Source organism: Raphanus sativus, chromosome 1 (assembly GCF_000801105.2).
Source record: "Raphanus sativus cultivar WK10039 chromosome 1, ASM80110v3, whole genome shotgun sequence".
NCBI lineage: Eukaryota > Viridiplantae > Streptophyta > Magnoliopsida > Brassicales > Brassicaceae > Raphanus > Raphanus sativus.
The window spans coordinates 14,808,922-14,819,321 of NC_079511.1; the positions used below are offsets into that span (position 1 = coordinate 14,808,922).

The 10,400-nt window shown below is 35.1% G+C and overlaps 3 protein-coding genes and 1 pseudogene across 3 annotated transcripts; 2 read left to right on the forward strand and 2 right to left on the reverse strand.

Moving 5' to 3' along the window:
* Positions 1–191: 191 nt before the first annotated feature.
* On the reverse strand, positions 192–1,597 carry LOC108851036 (dolichyl-diphosphooligosaccharide--protein glycosyltransferase subunit DAD1). The gene is made up of 5 exons (XM_018624472.2): positions 1,443–1,597; positions 1,323–1,370; positions 1,065–1,152; positions 941–984; positions 192–434 (listed from the first exon to the last, which is right to left on the reverse strand). The coding sequence occupies exons 1-5, from the start codon at positions 1,524–1,526 to the stop codon at positions 351–353; spliced, it is 348 nt and encodes a 115-aa protein (XP_018479974.1). The 5' UTR covers positions 1,527–1,597; the 3' UTR covers positions 192–350.
* Positions 1,598–1,730: 133 nt separating this feature from the next.
* LOC108830015 (uncharacterized protein At1g32220, chloroplastic) lies at positions 1,731–3,688 on the forward strand. The gene is made up of 7 exons (XM_018603655.2): positions 1,731–1,964; positions 2,288–2,366; positions 2,465–2,553; positions 2,642–2,697; positions 2,786–2,932; positions 3,028–3,153; positions 3,226–3,688. The coding sequence occupies exons 1-7, from the start codon at positions 1,876–1,878 to the stop codon at positions 3,513–3,515; spliced, it is 876 nt and encodes a 291-aa protein (XP_018459157.1). The 5' UTR covers positions 1,731–1,875; the 3' UTR covers positions 3,516–3,688.
* Positions 3,689–3,940: 252 nt separating this feature from the next.
* On the forward strand, positions 3,941–5,403 carry LOC130500319 (uncharacterized). The gene is made up of 3 exons (XM_056995256.1): positions 3,941–4,605; positions 4,892–5,069; positions 5,152–5,403. Exons 1-3 carry the CDS (start codon positions 4,424–4,426, stop codon positions 5,218–5,220), a joined length of 429 nt encoding a protein of 142 aa, XP_056851236.1. The 5' UTR covers positions 3,941–4,423; the 3' UTR covers positions 5,221–5,403.
* Positions 5,404–6,849: 1,446 nt separating this feature from the next.
* On the reverse strand, positions 6,850–8,702 carry LOC108846303 (uncharacterized; annotated as a pseudogene).
* Between the last annotated feature and the right edge of the window lie 1,698 nt (positions 8,703–10,400).

Sequence of the window (10,400 nt, forward strand, 5' to 3'; positions counted from 1 at the left end):
TTTCAAACGAGTAGATAAGCTTCAATTATTTTTAGATTCCCTCTTTTCATATCAAAAGTGTCAGTGATTTGTTGTTGTGTGCCCTGAACGGCACAAGAGCCCACACCAACTTGAAGATCGTTATTATGACACGTCTCAGACTATGATTGGCCCAGACGGAGGCCAACCAATTCGAGTCCAGGGGATCGCCATTAGTGCACGAAACAGTGTTTTATTGGAGAGCCGAAAAGGTTTGATTCTTTTGACAAATACAGTACAAAATTATCTCAAAACTATAAGTTCTGATTCCAAGTGACAACTAAGAAACTCCATAACATGAAAGCAACCTCGGTGTGATAGGAGAGGAGAACCTATCCGAGGAAGTTGATGATCACCAAGTGGAGGACCAAGTTGCAGAGTACAAAATCTGCAAATGCTCGTTCCGGTGCCAAATCCTATCCAAGAAAGAGCCAAGAGGTGGGGTGATTATGGATAATTATAAGAAATGCATTGTATTGCAGAGAACCTAATGACAATATTGATTGTGTTGGCTGTTGGTGTAGAAGAGACCAATTGATTCACAAGTTATTTTGAACATCTATATACAAAGAGTTTGTATATTTCTTCAATGGAATCGATGTACAAGATCCTAGAACCATTGCATATTGACGAGAATCTCTAACTATCCCACAAACCCAACCCCTAAAATATTCAGAATGCCTAAACAGTTTTTGCCCCAAACTCTTATCTAATTGCTAACAAAGGGCTTAAACTGCTATAACAAACATAGCCACAATCCCCCGCCTAGGTTTGTTACAATTGTCTTGCACTACACTAACGAGAACACCTTCTCGTTATATGATATTACTTCTCACTAAGGTTTATTAAACGAAATATTACTCCCCATGTATGTGTTTGGAACTTTGGATTGTCATATAAAATTTAGTAGGGAAATAAATACCTTGAATTCCTTGTTTTCTTTGTTAACTTGAATCCGGAGGCAAACTATAAACACAAAACAAAGAAAGCTAGTTAGTTCCATAAATTCCAAAGGTACATGTTGCCCAAAAATGCTAAAAACTTACCAGCAAGAACAGCCGTCCCAACACAAGAGAGCACTCCAGACAGGAATGAATTAAACGGAAATGATCCCACCAAAGCCATATAAGCCACCTGTCGAGTCCAAAAAAAAATGCTTTGTAACTACATTGGAATTTTAAGTGGTTCATAAGCAGATTCTTAGATCTAAATCAATGATGGGGACAGAGATTAGTACAACAGATATCTAAAGAAAGGATCGCAGATCTAGAAGCTATTAATTCGAATAGGTTAAAGAGGAGTACCTGAATCAGAGCAGTGAAGACAGCGAAAACAACATACAAGTCGATGATCTGCCAAAATAAAGGACGAAGAATGAGATTCAATCTTATTCAACAGGATTCACAATGGTGGCGAACGCGAACCTTGAGATTAGTGGGAGTAGCGGAGTAAGCGGAGTGAAGAGAACGGAATAGATCCTGCGCATCCTTACTTGTCGATTTCACCATTCTTTCTCAATCTCTGATCTCTCTTTCTTCTTCACGAGTCTTGGAAGACTTATTATCACTCTCGTCTCCACGGCGTCGTTTTATAAGTGGGCCGTTCTTAGTCTTGTTTGGGCCTTGTTTAATATCCTCAACACGCGTCTGTTTCAAACAACGGATTTAAGCCAAATTAAATATTTAGTGTTTTTTTTTATTTCTCGCTTCAATTCCGCCGCGTCAGTTGTTGTAACCACACTTTTCTCGCTTTTTGTTGGTCTCCTCCGCCGATTTTCAGACACTAGTTTCTGTCCGAAAAGAGTTTCAGTTGTTAAAATTTAAATTACTTTTTTTTCCCGTACAAAATCGAAAAAAAATGTCATCGTTTCTCAATTTTCCGGCCATTTCACCTCGTCCATCTGCTTTTCCCGGCGCTTCATTTCGTCCTCGCTTTTCATCTCCAGGGTCATCCTTTTTTAAACTACCTTTGTGACTTTCAATTTCATTGATTCTATGAAAAATTGATTCTTTTGGACAAACATATCGAAATCTCAGCATTGGGGTTTGAAAGTTTTGCTGTATTCTATCACGAAACTAGTAAGCTAGATTTTTATGTGTGTTTTTTGTTTACAGATTGTTGTGCCTTGTCTTAATTGCAGTTATGATGAAGCTTTAATTGATAGTTTGTTTATCAAAACTGCCTTAGATATACTCTAGAGAGTTCTTAATTAGAAGTTAGACTTCAATATACTTACTGTGAATGAAACTTTTATTTTTGTGTGTTACAGATTGTTCAAGTCTTGTGTTAAGTGCAGTTATGCTGAAGAAGCTACAATTGACATTGTGGCAGATGTCAGATCTGAAAGGGTACGTACGTACGGAAAGAGAGCAAGGCATTAGTTGTGTGTTTATAAGAAGTTTTGATGTTTTTTCAGTTGAGAAGGCATTTTTTTCTCTTTAGTTAGGTTGTAGTCCTTGGAGGCAATGGTTTCGTTGGCTCAGCTATCTGCAAAGAAGCAATCTCCAACGGAATCGAGGTTGTAAGTGTCAGCAGGTAAAAAACAAAAACCGAGTTTAAACACAGTGATTGCATCAAAAATCTTCACTTTTTGACCTTATCAACCCTCGATTGAATTCTGTAGGTCTGGTCGTCCTAGCTTGCAAGATTCATGGTTGGATCAGGTTACATGGGTTACTGGTAAGCACTTTTGCTTTCATTACATTGTACATATACCCATGTTTGGTTTCTTAAAGTGTCTCTGTGTGTGTGTTCTCGTCTAATGTAGGTGACGTTTTCTATTTGAACTGGGATGAAGTACTTCTCGGTGCCACTGCTGTAGTTTCGACCATTGGTGGTTTTGGTAATGAAGAACAGATGAAAAGAATCAACGGTGAAGCTAACGTTATCGCTGTGAATGCTGCTAAAGATTTCGGTTAACTATCTCTCTCTCTATAATAGCTTAAAATTTTGAGTTAAGTATGTCTCCATTTATTTTTTCATTTTAATATCTTTTTTAATCGTGTGCAGGTGTTCCTAAGTTTGTCTTGATCACTGTTCACGACTACAATCTTCCACCATTTGTTCTATCCAGCGGTTACTTCACCGGAAAACGTAGCGCTGAGGCAGAACTCCTCTCCAAATATCCCAACTCCGGTAAAACATAGTGTAAAAACAGTCTTATCAGAAACTTAACCAGATGTTTTAATGATCTTTATATCGTTGTAGGAGTTGTGCTGAGACCAGGTTTCATTTACGGGAAACGAAAAGTGAACGGATTCGAGGTCCCGCTTGATCTGGTCGGGGAGCCACTAGACAAGATCTACGATGCTGCAGAGAGGTTCATTAGGCCGTTGAGGTCTCTCCCTGCGTCTGATCTCATCTTGGCTCCACCGGTTAAAGTCGATGATCTAGCACTTGCTGTGATTAACGCCGTTAAAGATGACGACATCTTTGGCATTTTCACTATTGAGCAGATCAAAGAAGCAGCTGCAAAAATGAGAGCCTTTAGCTACTAAAACAGCTTCTTCCTGTTCCTCTCCCTTTACATACTTTGTAACCGTAAAATACCGTATATATTTTTGCTTGTTTCGCGACGAGCGAGCAATCGTAAAATTTCGGGACCGGAGATTTATGTTATAACTAGGCCTTGCCCGCGTAAATGATATCATAAAAAAAATTCATAAGTTGATTTATGTATTTTATTTTATTGTATGTTTCAAAGTTGTTTATAGTCTGTTTAGAGCTTAGAATTTCACCCGCAGATCCTGCTCGTTTGATCAGCGGTGGGGCTGGTGCTGAAATATTTGAACTGTGGGTACATGTGTGGATTGGGTGTTCTTTATGTGTAATAGCTGCGGGTTAACCAAATTTTAATAGCACTTATTGGCCAGTTAGAAACATTAAATAAAAAAAATTATCTAAAGAAAAAATAATGGGGAAATTTCATAACTACACTTTGTGTAGTACCACAATTCAACAATACCATCAATAGAAGGATATTTTCACAAATACACATTTCATTAATGTGTAAAAGACAAAATTAACCTTACATTATCTTCAATCCATCATTCATTTTTTTCATCGTCTTTGTCAAACTTCCGCCGTCGAGATTTCGTCGTCTTCGATCTATCCAGTGTTTTCACATCCTCCTCGTCTTTCTTCACTCCCTCATATAATTTCAAAAGCGAAAGGATCTTTACATCTCTCATCCTAAAATGGCGTCGGTGTTCCTGTGATTGTATCACGTCGTGGGAGATCTGACGGTGGGGAAACCAGAGATGGTCGTAGAACTCGAGACAGAGACGATGAAATCCGACGGTTCATGCTATCGAAGAGTCGATGGAGTGCGGGATCCCGGTTTGGAGGAAGAGATCGCCGGTTCCTCCTCGTGTGGTGGAGAACAGCGAGATGAGGCAGCAGAGCTATGTATATATGCCTCTTGTGTTTTTTGTTATTAGCTCTGTTTGTTATTCTCTGGATATCTGTATTGATCTCATCACCAGTTAAAAGGACAAAGTTATCTCTTCCACCACCAAATCTTATGTTCGTGGATGGATCAGACGTAAAATGTATTGCAATTACAAGTTGTCTTCCGTATTTATTCAAGTAAGTATAGTCAGGTCTTCTCTGTTTTGCAAATATAATATCCATTATTCAGTTCTCAGTTGATTTCTTGGTTAAGTTACGTGCTCTGTGTTACCTCTGCGTGTCCCAAGTTGTCACTTCTTTTATTTTTTTTGATATTTCTTTTTCCTGTATCATTTGCCTTTTTTCGCTTGAAAATTATCTAAAATCCTATAATAGAACATAAAGCTAAAAACTACGTCTCTGAATTGCTGCTGCCATGTATACTCTACCCCTGCTTTTATTAACTTTCTGCAACTAACTGCAGAGATATTGCAGTGGTTGGCTGGCGAGAAGGAAGTTTTATCTTCAGAGAGAAGCAACAATTTGCATTCAAAGTGCTATCCGAGAATTTGACTGCATTATGTCGTTTCATGGCTACAAGCATGCAGCCACAGAGCTTCAACGGCTCGTTAGAGGACAAATTGTTCGAAGCAGGTTTCAAGGTGATTAAGCAGTTTCTCTAGTACCTTACTTTAAGCTGATTACATAATAATTTTAAGCAGTTTCCAAATTGAATTTTCTCAGGAACTTCTTATCTCAATTCAAAACTTGACGAAGTCGTTTCAAGACTTCCACAACACAGCGTTGAAATGACTTTGTTAGTTTGTTTCCAAACTCTGTTGTGCTTCTGGGTTTAGTTTTTGTATGAAGTGCATTGATCAGTGCACTCCCACAACTAGAATTTGTTAAGTTTTCTGTAATCAAACTACTGCTGCACCATTTCTTGTGTCCATTGTCACAGCCTCTTGATTCGTGTTATAAGAGTTTAATATTCTTTGTAGCACAATTAATAAGAATTAATAAATATTTTTCAAGAGGTTATAAATCTTTTATAAGAGTTTATAAATCTTTACAAAACTTTAGAAGTAAATATTCATAAAGCTATTATAAGTGTCTATATTATAAATGTTTGTAAATTATTTATAAGAAATAAAAGATTATTTATAATGGTTTATAAAATAATTAATAAGACTTTATAAGAGTTTATAAAATCAGTCTATAAGGCTTTCTAAATAAATTATTAAAGTATAATTCATTTATAAGAGTTTCTAAAATCAGTCTATAAGGCTTTGTAAGGATTACAAATAATTTATAAATGTTTATAAATCATATTTAAAGATTTAGAAATCATTTATAAACCTTTATCAATATTTAATATATATTTCTATAAATGATTTATAAACCCTTATATATTTTTAATGATTATAAAATAATTTATAAAGGTATGTAAAATTTATGAAGCGGTGGAGCCTTACTTGTTGTCTGCATGTGCCTCAGAATCTACCACGTATCATCATCTCTTTACAAAGCATGCACGTGTTCTTTAGTTTTATGAATTTAATCTTGTGTATTCATGTGTTGGGCTTTAAGCCATTTTGGCTTAAAGATGTTTATAAAGATTATATATAGAATTTATAAGGGTTTATAAAAGGCTTAAATAAGTTTATAAAAAAAATTATATAAGATTTTTAAGGGTTTATAAAAGATTTTAATGGGGTTTGAAGAGTTTATATATGGTTTATAAAAAACATAAATGTTTCTAAAACCATTTAAATATTTATATAACTATTTATAAAGGCTTATAAAACCATTTATAAATTTTGTATTGATTTATATCATCTTATAAGGGTTTATAAGAGCTTTTTCATGTGTGTAGATGGGTTTAGAAAATATTTATAAGAGTTGATCAAATATATATGAAATATAAATCTATTTATAAGAGTTTATAAATCTATTTATAAGGGTTTATTCAAAAGATTATAAGAATTTGATTATCTTCATAACAATTTATAAGGGTTTATAAATCAATTTAAAAGTATTTATAAATCAATTAAGAAGAGTTTATAGAGCAAGAAAAAACAAGAAGAATGTTTTTATAACGTTATAAAAATAAACCATTATGAATCTTTTTATAACGTTTTTGTACATTAACATAGAAAAATTAATCAGTTAGTTTATATACCTTTATATATCAGCTTACAAACCCTTAAAATTAGTTTATAAATATTAATAAATCAACTTCTAAACCCTTGAATTAGTTTATAAACATTTATAAATCAGTTTATAGATTAATTTATACAATTTATAAAGGTATGTAAAATAATATATAAGGATATCCAAACAATTAAAAGTTTATAAAAACAATATGAAGTATGCACTTTGGCAATGAGAGCAGTAACTACCTTATATACTCTTTTAAAAAAGTTGGTCCTGTCATTGGTTTTCTGCTCATTGATGTATAGAAAGTCTTATACAAAGAGAAGAGTTGAGTCTACAACACTAGTCAAACTCCAACGACTCGTAACAGAGTAATGATAAACAGAACTACAGTGTCTTATGAACTTATGATACATGTGTTGCTGAATGGTTTTGAAGGTGGCCAGAGACATCAGCAGCACCTAAAGACACAAATCCTTGTCAAACACTTGTTCTGTGACCAAACAAAGATGAAAAGAGAAACACTAAAAGAAGTGATTTACCTTTCTCAAGAAGCAGCTTTGAACCTGAGTAAGAGAATAACCGAACAGCATTTCTATAGCTTAGCTCCGCAAACTCTTCGTTCTTCATAGTCCAACAACACTGCTACATACACAAGTACCTTTAACTGTAACTGATTAGAACCTTAAAAATTCCATGGTTATATGAGTTAAAGCTGTAAAGAAGTAACAACAACAAAACATACGGTATGAATATTAGTAGGGTGATCAAGTGTTTCCTTCGGCAACTTCATGGAGCCACCACTGGAAGCATTAGGCTCAAGATCCTGAGATGAGTTTCCTTCTTCGGGCAGAGAAGGATCTCCTTCTTCGGGTGAATCAGTCTCTAGTAAGATCCTATCAGAAGGAACCTACCAAGCAAAAAACTGAAATCAAGATTCCATTCCATCTAGAAAAACTGTAATCTGTGCGTAGATAAAATATTGAAATCTTACTGCTCTCAACATCTTCTTGGCTTTCTTCTCACTCATGGACATAAGAAAACCAGAGAAAGAGAAATAAGCACCGAGGTTTGCAAACTCAGGAACCATCTCAGCAGAGCCCAAGTACGAGTGAAGGATGAGTCCAGCAGGAAAAGGCCCCACAGATCTGCGTATTCCACAGCATCACACTACATAAGAACATTAAAAAAGGCTACAAAAACATTCACTTTTGTTCAGGTACACACAGCAGGAAGCAAAAGAACATACTTTGTTATCTCAAGGAGATCACCGAATGCACAGACACAGTGGATTGACGCAGGTCTATTCAACTCCTTTGCAAGTTCGAGCTGTTGACGAAACACTCCAACCTGAACTTTTAGCATCAAACTATATAAAAGCATAAAGGTTTCTTCTTTGACCAATCATGAAACCTGATCTGAGAAATCAATCTCCCTTCCCTTAGACCCTTTGTCCAAACCAACAACAATCATGGACTCTTCAAAATCAAAAGAGACAAAGAGAGATATACTTCATTAAAAGTATAATTCATTTATAAGAGTTTATAAGTTTTTTATAAGGGTTTATAAGACTTGCCTTGTTCTTGGTGGGCATGTAGAATGGCTCAAACACAAGAGGGAATGGTGTGTCCAGACCACAAACTCTGCTTACTGGAGCTTCTAACTGCAGACGAAACAAGCCACTTTAAGAGTTGATCTTTTGTAGATGAATTTAACAAAAAAGCTACTGGTTATTAGCTTTAAGCAAGACTCAAAAAGATTTAAAACAGCAAGAAAGCAAGATATTAAAAAAAAAAGAACCTTTTCCAAAGGGTTCAAAGCCAGAAGGCATTTCGATCTTGACACCAGTGAACTCTGCGGAAATGAATGCCTTGTCAGAGTTTTTGTTTCCCTTTGCATCACCTGTTAACACATGTTACAAGATCAGGATAGTGATTTTCTATTCCCCTCTACATATCAATGGAGCTACAAAATTGATCGATTACTAGTAATCAGTAGCTCTACATGTTCAGACTAAAATGATCGATTAACTAGAGGAATGATCTAAGCAGAGCGTTGCGTCAACATTTTCGATACATGATGCGATCGTACATAGTAAAGCTGAGAGTAATCAATCAAAGAGAACTCACCAAAGCCATTGCTCAGACTCTGAGATATATACCAGCTTGAGCTTATGATATCGGATCTGGTTCCAAGGAAAAGAATCAAAATAGTGAAAACTTGCAATTTGATACGATCCTAGCAATGAATAAAAAGCTAAGCTAAGCACCAGTGGGGAATAAAGCAGTCCAAGTCCCTCACTCATGTTACCTGAAATGAGCAATTGCGATCTCACAGTCACATCGGAGACGATGCCTCGGCGAGAAAAGTGGAGAAAAAGAGAGTAATTAGGTTTAATTATTTAAGGGTATATTGGTATTTTGATCATTAAAAATCTGGTGGTAAAGTTGGTTAGTGTACTTTTGAAAAATGGTATCATGAAAGTGGTATTAGTGACAATTTCTCAAAAATAATAGTGATAAGAATAAAATTTATAAAAAATTATTTTATATTATTTTTAGAAAATATACAAAAAATATATTATTAATATTATCTGCTGTTCCTACCGATCGTCTGCTAATTAATTTAAATAGCATGGATACATGTTTAATATTTTTTCATAGAGGAATATGCGAATTAAACTTTTGAACTAAAACATAACTTAATTTGTAGCGGAACGGTTTGAGCTTGATAGATTTGACCTGTATACCTAACACTAAGTATATTAAGCTAAATATATTTTTGAATGTTTAACATTGTTTATATTGTATTGTTTTGCATGGTAACTATATAGATGACTGGAACAAATGACTTTTAAGAGTTTCGATTTGAAGCTTATGAAAATTAGATCAAGTGCATCAGCATTGACTTCGTCGGTTAGGAGATGAAGGTTCATTGATGGTTTTTGGCTACAACCGTTCACCATTTTCTCTTAACTAATTTTAGATCATATTGTGTGTATTATTGCAGCTAATCTTACTTATGTTTTTCTTCGGTTTCTTTAGGCATGGGCATATTTCCCGGATCCGAAGATCTGAATCGATACTGATCCGAAAATTGGGTTTTAAGTCGGATCTAAATATGGTGAAATATCCTATTGGGTGTGCGTTCAGTTATGTTTCGGGTATCGGTTCAGATCGAGTATTACCCGAGATCCGAACAACTATCCGAAAATACTGATTCTTAGTTCATCGACTCATCTAACATAGGCAGGTTTTAGTTTGTTCAAGACTGTTTTTATTTTTTTGTGAGTTAGTTCAAGTCTACTTTTATTTAGTTTCAGAGTTATAGTATTTATAGGTCTTACTCTCTTATAATTTATTCGCTTATTCGGATAAGTCGGGTAAAAAACATCCATTTTAGATATGTTCGGATAAAAACAGGTAAACCCGGACCAGAAAAGAGTTTTCTACGGTTACTTCGGATGTAACCGGATCCGACAGGTACCGAACCGTATCTGAACCGGAATTTTAAATTATCCGATCGGTATCGTTTTCTCTAATTCCAAAATATCTGAAATCCAAAAAAACCCGACCCGGATCCGATTCCAAACCGGTAATCCGAATGCCCAGGCCTATATTTCTCTCAACAATATCTTACCGAGAAGAGAAGAAAAAAATCTTGGAAAAATTGACAAAAATATTTATCCTTGTATACTTATACATTAATTGATTAATTGGAGGCGATAAAGATGCTGCTGATATGTTTTCCGGATTTTAAGATATCTCATATCTCGAAAGCGCAAAATGGAATTTCTAACTCTTTACCTAAGACTGCAAGATCATTTTATCGTGAGC

What these genes read in the sequence shown, in the direction of transcription:
- LOC108851036 (XM_018624472.2), bottom strand. Translation starts at nt 1,526, where the DNA reads ATGGTGAAATCGACAAGTAAGGATGCGCAGGATCTATTCCGTTCTCTT. An exon ending in CTACTCCCACTAATCTCAAG is followed by an intron (nt 1,371 to 1,442) that starts GTTCGCGTTCGC and finishes TTATTTTGGCAG; the next exon opens with ATCATCGACTTGTATGTTGT. An exon ending in TGGGACGGCTGTTCTTGCTG is followed by an intron (nt 985 to 1,064) that starts GTAAGTTTTTAG and finishes TTGTGTTTATAG; the next exon opens with TTTGCCTCCGGATTCAAGTT.
- LOC108830015 (XM_018603655.2), top strand. Translation starts at nt 1,876, where the DNA reads ATGTCATCGTTTCTCAATTTTCCGGCCATTTCACCTCGTCCATCTGCT. An exon ending in CAGATGTCAGATCTGAAAGG is followed by an intron (nt 2,367 to 2,464) that starts GTACGTACGTAC and finishes CTCTTTAGTTAG; the next exon opens with GTTGTAGTCCTTGGAGGCAA. An exon ending in GAGGTTGTAAGTGTCAGCAG is followed by an intron (nt 2,554 to 2,641) that starts GTAAAAAACAAA and finishes TGAATTCTGTAG; the next exon opens with GTCTGGTCGTCCTAGCTTGC.
- LOC130500319 (XM_056995256.1), top strand. Translation starts at nt 4,424, where the DNA reads ATGTATATATGCCTCTTGTGTTTTTTGTTATTAGCTCTGTTTGTTATT. An exon ending in TGTCTTCCGTATTTATTCAA is followed by an intron (nt 4,606 to 4,891) that starts GTAAGTATAGTC and finishes AACTAACTGCAG; the next exon opens with AGATATTGCAGTGGTTGGCT. An exon ending in TGTTCGAAGCAGGTTTCAAG is followed by an intron (nt 5,070 to 5,151) that starts GTGATTAAGCAG and finishes GAATTTTCTCAG; the next exon opens with GAACTTCTTATCTCAATTCA.